Source organism: Copadichromis virginalis, linkage group LG11, assembly GCF_057382275.1.
Source record: "Copadichromis virginalis isolate Kocher_CV1m ecotype Utaka linkage group LG11, C_Virginalis_male_GT1.1, whole genome shotgun sequence".
Lineage (NCBI taxonomy): Eukaryota > Metazoa > Chordata > Actinopteri > Cichliformes > Cichlidae > Copadichromis > Copadichromis virginalis.
Window position 1 is genome coordinate 24,498,765 of NC_140628.1, and position 21,151 is coordinate 24,519,915.

At 43.8% G+C, this 21,151-nt stretch overlaps 1 protein-coding gene across 1 annotated transcript; it reads left to right on the forward strand.

Moving 5' to 3' along the window:
• The first annotated feature begins 542 nt into the window (after nt 1-542).
• Nucleotides 543-19,075, forward strand: LOC146698703 (uncharacterized). Its single transcript, XM_085473970.1, has 9 exons — nt 543-2,210; nt 10,713-10,919; nt 11,224-11,437; nt 11,653-11,814; nt 12,669-12,887; nt 13,958-14,104; nt 14,227-14,467; nt 14,626-14,790; nt 15,150-19,075. The coding sequence occupies exons 1-9, from the start codon at nt 1,516-1,518 to the stop codon at nt 17,591-17,593; spliced, it is 4,494 nt and encodes a 1,497-aa protein (XP_085330096.1). The 5' UTR covers nt 543-1,515; the 3' UTR covers nt 17,594-19,075.
• Nucleotides 19,076-21,151: the final 2,076 nt, after the last annotated feature.

Genomic DNA, 21,151 nt, shown 5'->3' on the forward strand with positions numbered 1-21,151 from the left:
GGGCATGCGGCCTTGGGGGGAGGATGATGGGGATGCGGATGCCATGGCAACAAGCTGATTAGATTCCGACTATTATATGGACATTTATTTATTTAATATTTCATTTGCACGCGCTGGCGGCGCGCTTCTGCGGACGTGTCAGACCGACCTCTGAGTGTTGAGTCAGAAAAGGAAGTAAATTGAGCCGTAAACTGGACTCCATCTGCTCTGCACAATTTCCTGAGGACCAAGGATCAACAAGTTGCTTTTTTTTTTTTTTTTTTTTAAGGAAGGTTTGAAATTCATGGGAGCGCACAGTTTTACCTCGGAGCAGCTTTCTTCATTTAAATGTAGAGTCTGTAATCTGCCGTTGGTGCCATAAGAGGGGAAGGGACGCCGCCGTATCCCTGTAGACTGTGTCATTGAAAAGTGAAGTGAAGTGCATGGCAGCGCCTGCATGTGAGGAAACATGGAATGTGGTGCGTCAGGCTGTGAGAACCTCATCAAGTTAATTGCGGTATCAGGGTTTTTTTTATATATATATATATATAATAGCTTTTTTTGTAAAGGAGGAAATCTGTCTGTGTGTCTGACTGCGCTTCAGTCGCGGGTAGATGGGTTTTCCGTCATGGTGAAGGTGTTTTTTCCCGCACGGATACTGAAAATGACAACGTGTGGCGGACTCAGTGAAAACATGGGCTAGACCTGGGGTATTCTGACTTCCTTCCCAGCCGTATTTGTTCCCGTTTTTCCTGTGTGCATGTGCCTGGTTGCTGGTCGAGTGCGTGTCCTCGACAGTGAATCAGTGCGTCTCGGAATGAGCGCTCGTTTGTGCCTTTTTTCGTGCGTCCTTTCTGTCCGTTAACAACCCATCCCTCCTAACAGAGTATCGAGTGTCCTTGTCTTTCATCCTCGGATGAATGTTCCCCAGTCTGACACCTTAGCGCCCAAAACATCTCTTACATAATGATATATGATGAAAAGGGCAAAGACTGGGAAGGCAGCCTGGACATATAGGCTACACGGACAGGACACGGACGGCCAATGAGCGTCGAGCGCTCTTATCTACAATAGACCGGGAATCCGGTGCCAATATGACCGGTGTCGGAGCGTTAAGGGCGACTGTGGAGCGGAGAGGGAGGGCCTCGGGCGGAGAGCAGCGTTTCAAGGACGAGGAAGGAGGACTGGCAGAGAAACATCTGTAAGGACAAACAAGACTCTTTAAGAAAAGAGGAAAAGTGAAGCTGCAGGCGTCACAGTGATAGGGGGGGATATTTTTGTCTGGATGGGGCTTTTTCCAAGGGCACTGAGGTAAGAATGGCCACATCCGCGGAAAGAGGGCGGAAGACTCCGGGAGAATGACTGGAGACACGCTGCACTTTTCTGTCGCTTCTTCAATTTAACATTCAGAGCCTCATTGACTTTCTCATCTATGTAACCTAGACAGGTCGACAGTACTGAATAGTTATTCTGAGGGGTGGGGGTCACAGGTTATATTGATCCTCCTCTCACACTCCTCCCCTTCCCTGAGTTGGGATGGATGGGGTGGCTGGAGGTGTGGGTACCCCTAGTAGCGCCGGGGGGTCCGGGGGTGACAGCCTGCCCAGGCGTAACGGAGGGGACTCGAAGAGGCGCAGTAAGGGCAGTTTGCCCTCTCCCGGCTACAGGCTGTCCCAGGCCTCGCTGGAGGGAGAAAGGGGCTCCTTTGGGGCAGATAGCACATCCTCAGGTGGACGCGGGCGTCGCCTCTCCATCATGAGCGCCTCCACCAGGGACGGCCTGCCCTTCCGTACAGCAGGCACTCCAACTACCCCGATTCCCTTGCCGCCTCCTCCGTCCTCCTCTTCTGGCACAGCCCATCCTCCTCCGCGATCAGTAGGCTTCGCCTCCCGTGCAGCCCTGGCCTCTACGTCCTCCACTGGGACCGGAGTCATGGTGGTGGCCACCGGTGCAGAGACCACCACAACCACAGCATGCAACACCAATGCAGCAGGAACCCCTGAGATGATGGGTCAGTCTAGCCTGGGTGGGTTTGGCATGGGATTGGACGGGGAAGACTACAGCAACTCCAACCAGAGCACCTTCATCCAGAGACAGTTTGGAGCCATGCTTCAGCCTGGGGTCAACAAGTTCAGTCTGCGCATGTTTGGATCGCACAAAGCTGTGGAACAGGAGCAGGAAAGACTGAAATCAGCAGGAGCGTGGATCATCCACCCCTACAGTGACTTCAGGTATGGAGCCCTCCCACACACACACACACACACACACACACACACACACACACACACACACACACACACACCCTCCACAGCAGCTGGTCACTCTGATGTTGGTTTGTGAATTAAATGCCACTTGTAGCATTTTCAATACAGATTATGTTTTTTCTGAGAAATGTGGATCAAAGCAAGTTGAATTCATGCTCATTTTTACAGAGCACACTTGAAGTATAATGATGGACAATTAACTAGAGAGAGAAAGAGAGAGGAAAAGGAAAACAGATCATGCATTAAGCAACCTCTTCACTTGTTAACAGGGGAAATGGGGAGGAGGACAACTGGGAAAGGAGAAAGAAATGCAGGAGGCTAAATATATATTCCCAGGGCACGGCAGTAGTGCATAGTAAATTACGTCAGGGTTAGAGGAGAAGATGAAGCTTAAAGTGGGGTTGTACAACAAAGACACAGCTACAGGTGCTCATGGAAAGAGCAGCGATCAGGGGCTAAGGTCTCCAAGATAGACAGAACGCTACAATGGCTGGTCTCCATTTCTAAGAGGAATATTTTATTATAGTAACCTGTTGTTTCCTGGAAATAATCTTTCACAGATATAGACAAAAGGTGCACGTCCCTTTCCAAGTAACTGAGGTAAAAAGTTCAGTATGTTTTCATGTAAAGGTGGCTTAACCAAGCACAGCGCTCCCTGTTGGTGGCGGATTAGGATTTTTCTGCCACCTGAGCTGAATAGTTAGTACAGGAATGGGTAAGCCGGGTTTGGTTACTCATTCCTAACGGGTTGTGAAAGATAAGTGCCCCTCCCTGAAACTGCTGGAGGTTTCTTCCTGTTAAAAGGGAGATTTCCTTCCCATTGTCTCCAAGTGCTTGCTCATAGGGGGTCGTCCGATTGTTGGGGATTTCTCTGTATTATTGTAGGGTCTTTACTTTACAATAGTGTTGTGATTTATACATCTCCCTCTCTCTCTCTCTCTCTCTCTCTCTCTCATATTGCACATGTTAAATATGCGTTATTATTTATGAGTTAATAGGCCAGGTATTCACAGAAAATCGCTCTCCATAATTGCATGTGCCTAAGATGTGCAGATGGACAGCAAAGGGAGAGGCAGCATTCATAATCTCCAGACAGACTGCAGCAACAATGGATGACTTGATCCCCAAGGCTCCTGGCCCACTTTTGTCTCATCAACCACACACAGGCACACACTGACTGTGTCATTTTGTATTGTCTGTCAATGTAATGATCGCTCACACGTGCTTCTTATGGGGCTGCTCGCAGGTAATGTGATGTAGGTAGTCAGCGAGGAAGGCGAGGCAGGATCGACAAAGAGTGTTGTGAATGAGTTTGTGTTTCATTGAATCTCAGCCTTTCCTGCATTAATTGATGTTCAACCAAGACATCTGATGAGTTAAATAGTCCTAATTAGCCCGTTGCAGAATTGCAATTGAATTTTAGTCAATTATGTATGGCATTCTAAATTATGCAAGTTGAGTATGCATTATGCATTATTCAGTCATCTAACTTTTCCGTTAAGTACCTGAAGAGGAACTTTGCAAGGCCGAGGCGCGAGAGACAAGAAGACAGATTACCTTCAGAGCTGCTTTATGTGTTTTGGCCCTTGCAGCCACTAGAATGTGTGGCAGCGCTTGTCCTCGTACATTTGGTCTGTCTTTACTGAGTCTGCCGATAAGCTCCCACACCTTTCACCTCATTAAGAAAAGATGTGTTGTTGCTGCACCTATAAGAATACATAATGAGGGGCAGAAGAGGTGAAGAAAATACACATTGTGGCATGAGAAGCATACAAAGTGAGAGATGAAGGGTGAGGAGAGTTAGAAATAGAAGCAGAGTGAATTCATGTTGAATCAGTGATGCTGCTGATACATGTAGAGTTGTCCTTGTTTGTCTGTATGTGCCGGACTGGATGATGGGTGGAAACTTGCAAGGAGCTGACATCTGGCCAACCGCAAGCAGGGAACCAATCACAGGCAACACAGGAGACACTTGGCCTCAATTACAGTAGATTTGGTTTTTTGGTATGACAACAGCTGAGCAGGTAGATACAGGTCGGTTACCCTCCACCACCTGTTCGTGTTCAAAATGGAATACTGATGAGGTTACAGAGAGCAGCTTTGATTGCATTTGCAATTCCTGTGTGTGTATAAGCATGTGTGAGTGCAGTTCACAAGTGCACACTATATGCATTTATACCCGAATGAACCGCACAGTGCACAGCTCGCGGTGTTTCACCAGGTGGAAAATCAGAAACCAGGTCGTGTCAGGTATTTATTCTGAGTTTTAGTTTGGCTGTCACATCTTCTTGTCTGTTTGGGTCTTCCCTTCTTCATTCAGGTTTGAATCAGCTGTCACATCCCCATGGAAACAGTAGGCTGTAGTACATAGAAGCAGAGTAATGTGCAGTGTACATGGACAGTGTCACCTAGTATTTTACTCAGCAAACTAAAACAATGCATATGATCCACATTTTAATCTGTGAAACCTGTATGATAGATACAAGATTGCAAGAATAAATAGATTTTCTTAAGTTAAAGATGAGAAATACATAATTCCCTGAAGGGTAATGTACTATATTGAGCAGTAGGAGTAAGTACTCAGTAAGTACTTAAACAAAAGCAAGTCCATTGGAAGAAAAGGCCAAACATTTTATCTTTTAAATCCCGTTTAAAAACTCACTTATTCAACATAGTTTTTCCATCTAGTTAGTGTCCCTTTTTTATATTTGGTTCAATTTTTATTTATGTACTTTATCTTTTAGCTATATCTGTTCTTAGTAACTTTGTTCTTATATTCTTTCTATTGCCATATAATTAGTGCCCTCAACCTGATGACATATGTGGTACTTTGTTAATAGTCTTTTATTTAATCATGTCTTAATTTTCCTGTTTTTATTGTAAAGCACTTTGGTGTACCGCTGGTCTTTTAAACGTGCTATACAAATAAAGTTGTATTGTATTGTATTGTAACATAAATTTTACTCTTTCATTGCATGAAAGGAATAAGAAAAAAGAAACTGACTTGATGTAAGAGGAATATTTCTTCAGGTGAATTGCTAACAAGTCACCATCTAACATTTCAGATTGTGAGCTGTTAGCTGGTACTGTACAGACATTTAAAAACAAGGAAATAAACAAATAATAAAATAGATTAGATTAGATAGCTCAAGGAGCAAATGCACATTAAAATATATTCAAGTACCTCAAAATACTAGAGGTCAGAGGACAATGGCCAGCCTGGTTTGAGCTGATAGGAAGGCAACAGTAACTCAAATAACCACTTGTTACAAGCAAGATATGCAAACAAGCATCTCTGAATGCACAGCATGTTGAACCTTGAAGCAGATGGACTACAGCAGATCAGGAACACACTGGGTGCCACTCCTGTCAGCTAAGAACAGGAAACTCAGACTGTACATCAGAAGGTTGTAAAAATGTTTTCTGGTCTGATGAGTCTCAATTTCTGCTCAGACATTCAGATTGTAGGGCCAGAATTTGGCATAAACAACATGAAAACATGGATCCATCTTGCCTTGTATGGTCCAGGATGGTGGTGGTGTGATAGTTGTGGCACAGTTTGAGTCGCGTTGTACCAGCTGAGCATCATTTAAGCACTCCTTAGTTTTGTTCGTGACCATGCCCAACCCTTTATGATCACATTGTACTCATCTCCTTCCAGCAGGATAATGCGCAGTGCCACAAAGTTGAAATCACTTCAAACTGCTTTCTTATAAATGAAGATTAGTTCACTGTACTTAAATGTCCTCCACAGTCACCAGATTCCATTTCCAATACAAGCACCTTTAGGATGTGGTGGAACAGGAGATTTATTCATGAATGTTCAGCCAACAAATCTGCAGCATGTGTGATGCTGTCATGCCAACATGGAGCAAAATCTCTGAGGAATGTTTCCAGCACCCTGTTAAATCTATGCTTCAAAGAATTAAAGCAGTTCTGGAGGCAAAATGGGGTCCAATCTAATACTAGGAAGGTGTACCTAATAAATTGTACACTGTATATGTACTAGCATTTTCCACCTATAATACAGCGCTGACACAAACAATATTTTCCATAATCTGTAAATTAGATGTGGAAATCAGAGCATAATCTTCAATATGATAAAATCACAATATGTTGCCTACAATAACAGTAATGTCACAATATATTTATGCTGTGATACTCTATATATCATGTGGTAACACAATCATCTATGACACATAGCAATATTTTAATAGGAAGAAAATCTCAGCGGGTAAAATATTGGAATTATATATGAATTCACTCAGCCATGGTGTTTGTGTGTTTTATCACTATAACTTAATTTCAGTAACCTGTCAGAGTTAATTAGCTGTCTGATTTGTTCCCCACCCCCGCTCCCCGTGACTTTCTTCTTTGCTGCAAATTCTGTGTCACCACAAGGAGTCATGAGCTAGTGACTGTAGTAAGTTAAATTTACTGAGGAGTCAGTTTCAGAGAGCCTACATATTTTAATTTAAATATAGATATAATATTGATGTAGATGTCAACAAATGCATCGCAAGAGGAGGAACAATCATTTTACCGTGTCCGTGGAATGTTTTTCCAAGCAGTTAATCAATAATCAGTGGTTGGATAATCAATTAGTCACTGGTTGAGGATTATTTTATGCTGATCAGTTAGTCACTTCAGTAGAGACATTATTAAGTATCTAATATGGTTAAAATGGCAAAAGCAAAGTCCACACGTCAATGTTAAATTAATTGTTTTAAAAGTAACCTCTCTAAGGTTTTCCATGGGAGCCTCGTTAGGTACAGGATTATGGTTCATATTGTTTACGGGGTCCTGACAGGCATAATGTAATTTACAGACATGTTCCCACAGTCAGAGTTAACAAGGCAAGTTCTCCAAGTCAGGAGTAAATCGCCTTCACTGCTACGACAACTGCAAGAGCGACCATGTTGCTGTAAATAATCCCCGCGTGTTTGTTGCCAGTGATTATGAAGCAATACATCTGTCAGTGTAAGTGACAAAGTCAGACAGAAGAGTGTGTGGGGCCGAGCGATGACTCATGCATGCTTAATATTCATCAGTCTAGTGGTAGCATCACACCATGAAGTTCTGTTACTAAATTGGTGCTCCATAGCAATCGACCGCAGAGCTTGAGTGTACTTTGTCTAAAAAAAGAGACACTGTGTGTGTAAATGAGCGAGACGGAGACAGCGTGAGGATGCAAGAATAAGCAAGTCATTGATAACGCGTTGGCTAAAGGGCTTAGCAGAAACGAGAGAGAGAGATGACACAAATCATCTCCCGATGATTGGATCGGCTCTTCTGTCATACTTTAATCACTTTCAGCATCCAAATGACATGAGTGATCGCCTGATTTTTTTTCCGAGACGGCTACATCACGGAGTCCTCCAGCATGACATTCAGATTGATGAGGCCTCCCAAGGTTACTGATCGTTTGCCTCCCTCTGTTCTTCACTGTCTTCCTCCTTTTCTCAAATCACTTCTTCTTTTTTTTATTAGTATGAAGCACAGGTGCTTTATCTTGCCAAAGCAAAGGATGAAGCTGTCTTGAGGGAAACATTCATATCTACTACAGCCTGACTTATATTACCAGGAGGACTGCACTTGTTATTGTCCTGGCTCACGGATGTGAATAAGCACAGATTATTTAAAAAACAAAAACACACACTTTCTGCTCTCAAACATGTACAAACACCTGTTTGAACACATTTGTAGCTTTATGAAAGTTTTTAAAATCTTACAGAAATCTTAGTAGAAATGTGAATTTTAAAAGGTCGGGGTGGTTATCAGGTAGGAGAGAGCTGGCCAGTTGCATTTTAAGAAGTGCCCTTCAGTTTGCAAGTTGGAGAACTGAATATTACAAGTTGGGCCCTGCTTTTCACAGAGAAGCCTCTCCTGCTTTCACTGAAGTTTTATCAGAATGGTGGCAAATTTCTTGCAGTAACGTCTCCCGTAGGCACTTGCATCTGCCCCTCCAACTTTGGGACCAGTTGTATGCTACTGTGCCAGTAGCATACAACTGTGCTACTGGCACAGTTGTATAACTGTGCCAGTAGCAGCTTTCTTTTTTTAATCTGGTGGAAATGCATTTAACAAGTTTTAGAAAATCCAATGGCACCAAGTCGGTGGGAAGGCTTTAAGAACGTGATACCCATCTTGCCCTCAGGTGCTTCAACTTTGACCAATCTTGTTTTGATGTGTCTCTTTGAACTTATGGAAATGTAAGATTGAATCAGAGTTGTGCCCCTTTGAATCTGATTTTTCAGGATTATATGTTTAGGATGGGAATGTAAAAATGGACGGATGCTTGGCTCTGCCTTTTGCAATGTGGAGGAACACAAGAGTAAGACATGGCGCCCTGATTCAGCCAAACAAAAATTTTTAAATGAATATGCAGGAAACGTAGCATTATCCACATCAAGTGCAGGATACCGTCTTTTTTTTTTTTTTTTTTTTAACAGTAGGAATTTTGACTCATCACAGCAGAAGAAGCATGCTCTAGGCTCTCTCTCATCTTCCTGTACACAAATCACATATAACATTATGACCACCTGGATAATATTGTGTTGGTCCCCTTTTTGCAGCCAGAGAAGCCCAGACCCATCCTAGCAGAACACTGCCTCTGCTGGACTTCTTCCCATAGTACTTCCTAATGCCATATATTAAAGCACATGCACCATGTAAAAGAAGACGTCATTCATCAGAAGAGGCCTCCTTCTTCCATTGCTGTGTTCCAGTTCTGATGCTGTCATGCCCATTGTTGGCTCTTTCAGTGGTGGATCGGAGTCAGCACGGACACCCTGACCCTGGTCTGTGGCTATTCAGCCCTATACCCAACAAATTCTGACATCTTTCTATCAGTCGGCATCAACTTTTCAGCTCGTCTGTTGGATCCAACCACGCTGCCCAGCGTTTACGCCCCTGCATCAGTAAAACTTGGTTCACCACTGCTCCTTCCTTGGACCACTGCATACCAGGAACACCCCATCCATTTTTGTCTCTGTTACGCCCCAGTCTAGGGGTACAGGAACGCAACATAAGTTTGAAAAGATTGCCCCGCCCTGGTCCCCAAAACCATACACAGAGGGAAAACCAATTTCTTAGTGAATGGTGGTTTATTTTTCTACACTGCAAAATGAAGCTCTGGGGTGAACAAAGGCCAAAATAACAAACAAAACAAGCTAATTCAGGAGGAGGTGCTATCTAAAACCCTATGTGAAATCAAAAATCAAACAAAAGACAAGCGCTACACCTAACTCCCTAACTGAGATAAACAGGAGAAAACAGTGCAAGGAAAAACAATAAGGTAGCTCACCCCTTCTGCTCCAGTGCTATTTACAATGAAAACTAATGTACACACTATATACAGAACTGAGAAAGTCACAAAAGTCATGGGTTTTGGAAGCCAGGGTCAGGTCTGCTGCTGCTGTCAGTGGCTGCCCCAGGACAACTGCTGGTGATGGATTTTGAATGCGACCACATGATCAGCAGACCAATCGGCAGCTGTCAGCTCATCCAATCCAGGGCCTGCAAAGACTTAAAGACACAGACAAAGAAACAGCCACCAAAATAGATTATGGCCAGGGCCATAACAGTCTCATCGTTTGGCTCTTGTCAAACTCACTCAAATCCTTACACTTACCCATTTTTCCTGCTTCCAACACATCAATTTTGAGGACAAAATATACACTTGCTCCCTGATATATCCCACCCACTAACAGGTGCCATGATGAAGAGATAATCAGTGTTATTCACTTCACCTGCCGGTGGTCAAAATGTTATGCGTGACTGGTATACTTCACCACACTGTCATTTCACAAAGAGCTTATAAGCAGGTTCACTCTTGAAAAGTGACAAAGTGACACATGCAGATTTCAGTCACAGTGAATACTAATCCTGTTCAGTTTTGAGTATTCTGTTAATGCTCATCATTTGAGCTGCTCACAGGTGACAAAACCGTGGTGTCTCTGTTTGTAAAATCATGTTAATATAGATTTCAGTAATACTGACTTATGCTAAACATACATATAGATGAAGCTTATATTGGTCCCAGTAAAGAAAAAAGAAAGATTTCGCTTACATTAATATTTAATATTTCTGTTTTTGCTTTGCGAGATGCTGCTAAACCTCTTTTACCACAACATGAAAGTCTTTTTTCTGTTTTTGCAAGGTATTTTTAGCATTTGCACTGTATGAGTTATGCCATTTTATCATCTTTTTACTAAAATCTTAGCAATAATTAAAGTGTAATATTTGGGTCATGAGCATGTGAGTCAGCATATTCAACTGGTTAAGATACTGCCAAAGTGTGCAAAGCTGTCTTCAATCCAAACAGCAGCTTGAGATGTTTTTGCCTTTATTTTAAATTCTATTTGTGCTATTTGGCAAACCTTTTAAAACAACAAGACAATATAAGAAAACAAGAAACGAAGATGGAGAGACCAGAGGTAAATAAAGAGTCCATCGTTATCTTTTTAGATTCTACTGGGATCTTTTGATGTTACTGCTGATGATGGGAAACCTAATCGTCCTGCCAGTGGGCATCACGTTCTTTCGAGACGAGAACACTCCTTCATGGATCATCTTTAACGTGGTCTCGGACACTCTCTTCATGGTCGATTTGGTCCTTAACTTCAGGACCGGCATCGTCAAGGAAGACAACACTGAGATATTACTCGACCCGAGGTTAGAAGGAGCATTTATGTGCATGTGTGTGTGTATTGTCTGGAATATCAGTGCAGCAGGACCAATGCCATAAATTTAAATTTGCTCTTCTGGCCATCTGCTGGGTTTGTGTTCAAACAAATTAATGTGTGAGATGTGAAAAGGTGATGTGAGGCCAGTGGCAGAGCTTTGTTCAAATCCCACTATGTTCCTGTTGAATATTTATGAGGAAGGTTTCATGCCAAGCAAATGTTGAACTCTCTTCCACGAGACTAGACTGCCTAATGAGGAATGACACTGGTCTTCCATCTCACTCTAACGTCAGGGCGATTCGCCAGAAATACCTGAAGAGCTGGTTCCTCGTGGACTTTGTGTCATCCATCCCGGTGGATTACATCTTCCTAATGGTGGACAGTCTGGACTCAGAGGTCTACAGGACGGCCAGGGCACTGCGGATAGTCCGCTTCACCAAAATCCTGAGCCTGCTTCGGCTCCTGCGCCTGTCCAGGCTCATCCGCTACATCCACCAGTGGGAGGAGGTGAGAAGCACAAACTCAGATATTTGTGGAAAAGATTTAATATTTAAGGCATGACTCATCAGAAGCCCCTTTTGTATGAAACAACATGCTTGGAGGGCAGAGGCACCCCCGTTTTGGATGTGTTGCTGATCAAGAGGCTTTTAGGGATAAAAAAAGTCTAAAACCCCATTTGCTCTCTTTAACCGCACTTATTTTTACATCCTCTTCTTTCTCAGATCTTCCATATGACCTATGACCTTGCCAGTGCTATGGTAAGGATAGTAAATCTAATTGGCATGATGCTGCTGCTGTGCCACTGGGATGGCTGTCTCCAGTTTTTGGTCCCCATGCTGCAGGACTTCCCTCCTGACTGCTGGGTTTCTAAGAACGTGATGGTGGTGAGTCTCTGTGTTATTTTTAATATGTTTCAGTGAACGACTTTATTGTCAGGCCAACAGACGCAGGATGTGACGTTCAGGCTGAGCTGAATGAATCACACAAAACCCTATCTGGATTGTTTGAACAGCGTGCGCAATATTTGTTTGAGATTGAAGCAAACCGCTGCTTCTGAAAAGACTCACTGTTTATCAGATTTGCCATGCTTTGCCCCTTATCTGTGTTAACTGGCTCATGCAGCAACATGTCCAGTTGAAATAAGATTGACTGTAATTAAAAATCTCCGAGAGATCAGGTGTAGGTGTGAATGAGCTCAATCTGTGGAAGGCCTGGGGACCTGCTGGAGATTTTGCATGAAAGCATACAGACTCAGATATTCAACTGACTCATGTCTTGCAGTTGCCCGTGTGATGGTTGCTAAGCAGACTGATGCTGGGATTTTCCCCAGAGAAGGTCCCCTTGTCCAATGGACCATTAACGTCTTAGTATAATTGGACTCATACACAAAAACACACACACGCACACATAGAGGCGGCTCATTTTATTGTCCCTCTTTAGAACATTTATTTAATAATGCAAGATGACGGCCCTTTTATTGTTTTATATGTAGCGCAGCTGCTCGATTTTATGATTTTGGTCAGCACACTGGCTTTCGGCACTTAAATTGCTCTCCTGCAATATGTTATGATCTCAGCTGTATTTTCTAAAATGGTTTGGCTGAGCCACTCAGAGGGGAAAACACTCCCGTAACCCGACTAAAATAAGAACAGTTCAAGGCTCCAGCGTCTCTGTAATTAACGCTTGAAACTTGTTTTATTCCTCTGTCACCCTTCCTCTCTTCCTCTCCCGCTCACAGAACGACACATGGGGTGTGCAGTACTCCTATGCTCTGTTCAAAGCCATGAGCCACATGTTGTGTATCGGCTATGGTGCCCAGGCTCCCGAGGGGATGACTGACGTGTGGCTCACCATGCTCAGTATGATTGTAGGCGCCACCTGCTATGCCATGTTCATCGGCCACGCCACCGCTCTGATCCAGTCACTAGACTCATCGCGGCGACAGTATCAGGAAAAGGTGAAATATGACGCTTGTTTATGAGTGTCGTATGACTGTGGGTGCTTCTGACTATGTAGATCTACAAGCCATCCAGGTGGGTCCGTTCTAGCCTGCAGCCTTTAGGTTGACTCTCCTTGTTCAGACTTTAAACTTTGTTAAATTTTTTTGTCTGGGGTTTCAATTACTATTATAAGCAGTATGCTGGTTTTAATTAATGCTGAAGTACTTGAATGCTGATGCTAAGATTCACAATTTAAAATGAAACAAAAAAAATACTCCAAATTCTTAAATTTGAGCCCCAAACCAACAAATCTTTGCATGAAGCCAGTGCAAGGGGAAGCATAGATCACTGTGAGAAAAATGTGTGGAAAAAACAAGTTTGTGATTTATGTTGGAAAAAAAAAACAAAGAGTTTGCTAAAGTTATCACAGTGACCTTTGTTTTACTAGAAATCAAAATAGGCCCTTTTTAGTGTTAATGATTAATACAAACTGTGGGAGGCATGAACTTTTTTAGCTCCTAAAGAGGACCCTGCCAGAAAAAGTCAGATAACCACGGGAGTAGTGTTTTTCAATTTGGGGGTGAACCTAGCAAAGGGGTCAAGAGATAAACTAGAGTTCAAAAAAAGGGGAAAAACATTTCAACATATTTCTAACACCTGGAAGTACGCTCTAGTGAGATAAAGTATTTAAGAAGTTGGTGTCTGAAATCACTGAAGTTCTTCTGCATAATAAATATAGGCATATAATGAATTAGGGTAATTCACATTGTACAGTTAAAAACAATATTATACCCACAGTGTTGAAGAGATCGTAACTTCCCACTGGAGCTGTGAGTCAACATTCGTAGATTTGAAATTATACCTCACAATGGCTGTGCAAAGTGATGATAGTTTACTATCTAACATATATACATCTCAGTGTCTGAGTATCTATTGAGGCACTGACCCACACACAACAACACAAACATATCAAACTGAGGTCACATTTCAAGGTTGATTCTGAGATAAAATTTCTAAAGAATGTATTTCCACAGTCTGCGCGTACTCTTCTCTTAAAGTGAATGTGTTTGTGCCTTCGTTATTGCAGTACAAGCAGGTGGAGCAGTACATGTCGTTCCATAAGCTCCCAGCAGATGTTCGGCAAAAGATCCATGAGTACTACGAGCACCGCTTCCAGGGAAAAATGTTCGATGAAGAGAACATCCTGGGAGAACTTAGTGAGCCGCTAAAAGAGGTGATAAACTCACAAACACCCACACCATCACACATACATGCCCTAGATGCTGTGTTCATGCCTGCAGCAGATCTCTGACTAGCACTCCCTCCTCTCTTTATCCCTTCTTCCTCTTTGCTTAGGAGATAGTCAGCTTTAACTGCCGCAGCCTGGTTGCTAACATGCCGCTGTTCGCCAACGCTGATCCCAACTTTGTGACCGCCGTACTTACCAAGCTCCGCTTTGAAGTGTTTCAGCCATCAGACTTCATCATCCGTGAGGGCACAGTTGGACGTAAGATGTACTTTATCCAGCACGGACGCGTCAGCGTGCTGACCCGTGGCAACAAGGAGACCAAGCTGAGTGATGGGTCTTACTTTGGAGGTGAGGATGTTTTGGTGTCTCGTTAAACAAGAAGGAGAAGGTTTTGGAGGAGCAGAAGCAGAAGATAGCAGTAGTTTTTTCTGTGGTTTGTTTTGCAGAACTACTGTATATACTGCAATTTCCCTGTTATACTGATAAAACTGTCCTCTAATTGTCAGAGATCTGCTTATTGACTCGAGGACGGAGGACAGCCAGTGTCCGAGCAGACACATATTGCCGTTTGTACTCTCTCAGTGTGGACAGCTTCAATGAGGTTCTGGAGGAACACCCGATGATGCGACGTGCCTTTGAAACTGTTGCAGCTGACCGACTGGACCGTATTGGTAACTTGTGGTTTTTGAATTGCTACATACATTTGTTTTTTCAATACTGACAATACCAAATACTTGCAGATATCACAGGCCCTTTGTTAGGATTGTTCAAGCCGCCAAAAGATCAGGAGTCCTCTTTGAATACAAGCTGTAAGAATTAAAAGTAAAAATAATTCAGGATTAGAAATCTTTGTAATGTAAAAAAAACAGGAAAACGCTTGAGGCTAAAACTCCAGCTACGTGACAGCTTTACCTACTTTAAAAGATATCATTCCTTTAGGCATTCCGTTTTGTCAAGCCCAGTATCTCAGGTTACAAAGACATGTTGAAGATTTTATTTCACATTTGCGCTTTCTTTTTCTCCTCTACAGGCAGGAAGAACTCCATGCTCACGCGGAAGTCGTCCCAGGGCGGTTCTCTTGGTGGCAGCATGGGTCGTGGTGGAGGCCGAGGTGGGGGGGGTCTAGGAGGTGGTGGTATGACAGCAGGAGGTCTGGGTTCCTGTGACAGCATGCTGGTGCAGCAGATTGTTAAACACGACAGCATGCCAGCCATGCAGGATGCCATCGCAGCCGCTGCTGCCGCTGGAAGAAGTGGCACGGTGTCTCCTCGGCCACGCCCCGTCATCTGGGCGCCGCTGGTCCATGCTCCGCTGCAGACTGCGGCTGCAACAAGTAATGTAGCCATTGCCCTCATGCACCAACAGCAACAGCAACAGCAGCAGCTTCAGCAGCTTCAGCAGCAGCAGCACGCTCTTGGAGGAGCTTTTTACCTGCCCTCCCCTCTCATCTCCCCCTCTCCCTCCTCCTCTTTCCCTCTTTCTTCTCCTCGTGCTCCTGTGTTGCAGCCCCTTCGCCCCTCTGTGAGCTCTCTCATTGGGATGATGGCGATGGGAGGAATAGGTGGCTTGTCGCCAAGAGGATTTCCTGTCTCCCCCTCAACCATGGGCCCTCCTGGTGGGGTGACATCGCCTCCTGTTGCTAAAACTCCACCCACTTCAGCCTCCTCTGTCCCAACTTCTGTCCAACAAGGAAGGAATCTCCATTACAGCCTCCGACTTCAGGCAGATCATCCCTCAGCGATTTCTGGATCTCTTGGAGCCCCAACAGGAGGAGGAGGAGGACCAGCTGCACCTCCCCACAAAACACCAGCCACCAATCCGCCTGCCTCCAGTGGCCCATCAGATGGCAACACTTTGCTTACAGCTCAGCAAGGGGCAAAAGAGGCTCTGTTACGTCATGGAGGAAACACTTCACAGGGTCTCCCAGCACTGGGTAGACTCACCCAGGAAGCCAGGCTGCTCTCAGCCTCACAGCCCACCCTGCCTCATCGCTCTTGGGCTGCAGTGCAGCCTCACCCTCCTCTCCATCGGAAGGCCTCTGGCGGTAATTTGCTAGCAGCTCCGTTTCTGGCAGGGCAATTAGCCAGGGGAAGCAGTGCAGGCCTGCTGACCTCTAATCCTTCAGTACAGCTGGTGACAAATATGCCATTTAATGCACAAACACAAGCACAGGGCACAGTTCCTGTCCAGCCCACTATAGCACAGACTGTAAAGACACAGTCTGCAGCTCACACTGCCTCTGCTGCCACAGCTGCACACATGCCTTCTACATCGTCTGTGCCAGCATCTTCCTCTCCTCCAAAGCATACCCCGCTGTCCTCTGCCACCCCTTCCCCTGCACCCACTCCTTCATCTCCTACACCTATTCTTTGCCAGACTCCTCGACCGAAACCAATCCCAATGACCCCTTCCCGCTCCTCCTCTCCTCCTCTCTGCTCCACCCCTCCATCGGCAGGAACAAGCCCACTGTCGCTCTCTTCAATTCCTCGTCCCAAACCGATTCCTACACCCTCCTCCCGCTCGTCCTCTCCCTCTCCATCTTCCACACCACCTCCATCCTCTGTTTCTACCCCTGTTCCACTACCTCAGCCTTACGGGACCAGATCCTCACTCACATCCTCTTCTCCCCCTTCCTCTTTGGTTTCATCTTCTCCGCCCCACCCCCAGAGCCCAAGAGCGAAGGCATCCAACACACCACCATCTGCTTCTCCATTGTCGGGTGCCAGCCCTGTCTTGACTCCAGTCCCTTCTCCCACTCAAACAACCCGCACCCGAACATCTACCCCCTCCCAAACGCCTACTCAAGCCAGCACACCGGGTACCCCTACCCAGACCTTCACCCCAACACCTTCCTCATCTCCCATCCCTCTTACATCGGTCCCCTCCCTGAGTAAATGCCACAGTCCAACACCTTGTCTCCAGGCCTCAGTCTCCAGCTCAGCAAGAGTCCCCACTTCAAGCCAGATTCCTAAACAGGTCTCACCTCTCACCCCAACCCAAACTTCAACTCTGTCCCAAACACCTGCTAGCACTAACGCTCCAACTAAAGTAACTTTTTCAGTTCATCCTGTAAAGCAAACATCTCCTGTCCCAACTCCAAGCTCCACTGCCAAAGAAATCACATCCACAGCCTCCTGCTCAACAATTTTATGCTCCACAAAGTCCCCCTCTCTTTCTACCCCCTCCAGCACCACCACCACCACCAGCACCTCTCCTTGTGTTCAGCCGGCCTCTTCTAACCCCCCAAAACAAATACCAAGCACCATGGCTGCCCCTACCCAGTCCTCAAAACTCAATACACGTTCCACCCCTGTCCAGACCACACAAGCATCCACCACTGCACCCACCCAGTCGGCACACGCAGACTCCCCTGCCAAATCCACCTCTCCTAAAGGTGGAAAAAAAGACCCTCAGCTGTCACCGGGCAGAAAAGACTCAGAGGGACTACGACACAAACTGCCCGCCAACATGTAAAACATAAAAAAATTTAAAAATTTTAAAAAAGATGAGGAGGAAAACCTCATAAAATGTTGGCCTTTGTGTTGTGGTGGGTGCCTGAATAGCAGAGCCATGGATATGCAGAGTTGTGTCAGAGTTGGCACCAGACAAGCCGTGATCTCACGAGGACAGATACATGTTTGCATTCACTCTAGGATGTGATTGTCTTAGAACATCAGGTGTTCACGTGACTCACAGCCAAGCCATCGATCAAGGATCCAGGAGAAAGACTTTAGGGGTCCTCAGCGGGGTTGATAAGGCGGAGTCTAAAAAAACATCCAAATGTATACATACATATCTGTGTTAGTGATTGTTGGAGCAAGCTGGGGAGCTGAAGTGGAAATATGCTGCAGTGTATCTACACAATAAAACGGGAAGGAAACAACGTCTGGGAGTCTGGAAAAAAAAATTAAAAGCTAATGAAAAAAAAGCAATACTTGTGACGCATTTTTCTCACTAATTAAACAGGAAATTTCCTTGACAATAATAATGAATGTGGGAAGATATTAATTGTTTTCCTGTTTGAAGGAAAGTCACGATGACAAGATGCAGGCAATAGAGCAGATACTTCCTTGTTTCCAGCTCCAACTCCCTCTTGCCTCCCATTCTTCACCAAAGTGTAATATTTTCTCATCAGAATAATAATAATTATACTGATATAGCGTTTAAAAAGCACTGTAAAGTCAATATTCATATGAATTTGAAAAATTAGGAGCAGTCCACTTGTAGTTTTGTTGTCCCAGGTGCGTGGTGTTTAGTTTTTGAACAATACAAACCTTTTAAATCTACATGTTCGCTTTGACAGCTTCTGTAAATTGTATTTTTTTTCTTCTCTGTGTGTGCGTGTGTGCGTGCGTGTGTGTGACACACAATACTGCTCTGCTGTGCATTGTGGTTCACTTGATTTCTTTCTTTCTCCACCCGTCTCCCTGTACTGTAAATATGTGCCTCTCTGTGGGTCTGTTGTGTGCTTCCTCACTCCTCGGTCTCTTTGTCTTTCATCTCGTGTCTGTCTAGCTGCCTTTCATCTGATTTCACAGCTCTGGTCGCTAACTGTTTCTTTGACGCTCACAGACTCACTCCCTTTCTCTCAGTTTGCCCGACACTTTGCTCTCTGCTGCCGTCAGCCTCATGTTCAATTAGCGGTTTCCTTCTTCTGTCGCCCTATGACACTGTTTCAGCACAGTTTCCAGTGATGTTTGATGTTTTCTGTGGGTAGCAACAAGGCATTTCTGTCTTAATCCCTGATACCATGTTGCCTAGACGATATATTTAAGGACCAAATGTTTTATTTTTTATTTATCACAGCTTTAGCTTTTGGAAAGAAAAGACGGCTAATAGTGCTGCCAAACTGATGTGACACTGAGGGTGATGATTTTCTGCTTGTGATGATGATGATGCTGACATGATGATGATGATGGTGTATAGCTGGATGTAAGAATAAAGTGGATTTAGGTATCATCTTGTGAGTTGTGAGCTTATTGTGTGTGTGTGTGTGTGTGTGTGTGTGTGTGTGTGTGTGTGTGTGTGTGTGTGTGTGTGTGTGTGTGTGTGTGACATTTGGACCATTTAAGCATTCATAACTAAAAACTGTTATGAACTATAGTTATAGTGGTTCTGCCAGAGGTTTTTTCCTGTTAAAAGGGTGTGTGTGTGTGTGTTGCCAAAGCGTTTACTCATATAAGGATATATGATGGTTTTCTCTGTTTTCTTTGTATTATTGTAGTCTTGATTTGTTGTTGTGATTTGGCACATTAGAAATTAAATTGAACTGAACTGAATTGGGTTTCACAAAAAAGCTTTACACTGTTAAAAGTGAACTCTCCACAGTAATAATTGTTGTTTTGTTGTTTAATCATGCTCAGAGCTGTGACTGAGCAAACACTCCCACGCAAAAAGATTGTCTCACAGATTTTCCATATTTTCTTTTTTTTAACCGAACACTTCAATTATACTTTGCATTGTGTTTTTTTTTCCATCAAAAAGGTGTAAATGCTGTTGTAAAGCTTTTACCACACTCCCAGAAAGACAGTTTACAGGAAAGCAGCAGCATAATTTGCATAAATCATGGAATTTAAAACTCAAATTGACTTGTAGTTGAATTGTTCTTTGTAACTGTAGATTGAAAATGTCCCACCAATTTAAAAAAAAAAAAAAAAAGTATTATGTCATTTTCATTAGAAATAGGTTTTGATTCTTAGTACAAAAAAAAAAAACAACTAAAAAAAACAAACCAAAACAAAAACCTCAAGTTATTACTGTTTTATGTGAAATATGAATCATGGTATGTGTTTCAGCCCTACTGAGAAATATGGATTTTTTTGGTAGATCTAGACATGGTCATTCTTTGAAATGCAACAGATACCACATAGAAAAGAAAAACAATAACATAGGCTTGTTTAGGTTTTATTGGACACATCTGACAAGAAAATCCTTGTAGCTAATATGAAGGTAGAATCATATGTGCCGTTTAGTTAGAAAAAACTAACCAGTATTTTGGGGCAAGAAACTCACAAGGTTTTTTTTTCTTGTTTGTTTTGTTTTGTTTTTTTCAGATTTTAGTGGCAAATCACAGCGTACCCATCTTCTGCTGGCTGCTTTTTACAGGGTAGTGTGCCATGTCACAAAGTATAGATAATCTCAAACTGGCTTCATGAACACAACAATGACTTCACTGTACTCAAATGGCATCGGCAGTCATCAGATCTCAATCCAGTAGAGCACCTTTGGGATGTGGTGGAACAGCAGATTCACATTATGGACGTCCAGCTGACAAATCTGCAGCAACTGTGTGATGCTATCATGTCTAGATGAACCAAAATCTGTGAAGAATGTTTCCAGCACCTTGTTGAATCCATGCCATGAAGAATTAAAGCAGTTTTGAAGGCAAAAGGCAGTCCAACCCACTGCTAGGAAGGTGTACCTAATAAAGTGGCTGTATAAAACATAAACAATTAAGAAGTGTTTCTTTTTCAGATTGGGATTTGATAACTGCATTTTTCTGTGTAAAACCAACCACAACAGTCAGTAAATTGTAAGTTTTAAATTATCATATTCAAGAAAAGGAAATTAGAAAATACAAACTCGAAACTTGCCTTTAAATTTAACTCGAGCACAGAAAATAAATCAACGACTGCTTCCTATCACTGCCACTAACCAGCATTTTGCTTTACTTTGAATAGATTTACTTGGATGGATTATCCGCACACAGAGTATCACTTGAGATCCGACTTGGACTTGACCTCTGTGACTCAGCCTTGGAGTCATACATGATCTCTGAGGATTTAGGACTGAAGGTTTGGTGACTCAGGTCCAGCTCTGCGCAGTACAACCTCTACCTGTGTGGGATGAATGACTGGTGAAGTGTCTCTCTTCTGCCTCCCACTCTAGCTCTGCTGCTGCTGCCTGCTGCTCATGGATCCCCAACCCTAATCCTGTACCTCTCCGCAGAGGGCAGGCACGCTCACTTCCAAGGTTAAGCTTGTGAATGTGGGGACACTTAAATCTCTGCCGCTCTTGAGAGGAACTAAATGA

Excerpts from the sequence above, each read along its gene's own strand:
- LOC146698703 (XM_085473970.1), top strand. The coding sequence starts at position 1,516 with ATGGATGGGGTGGCTGGAGGTGTGGGTACCCCTAGTAGCGCCGGGGGG. Across the intron at positions 14,468-14,625 it reads TGATGGGTCTTACTTTGGAG|AGATCTGCTTATTGACTCGA; the intron begins GTGAGGATGTTT and ends TCTAATTGTCAG. Across the intron at positions 14,791-15,149 it reads TGACCGACTGGACCGTATTG|GCAGGAAGAACTCCATGCTC; the intron begins GTAACTTGTGGT and ends TCTCCTCTACAG.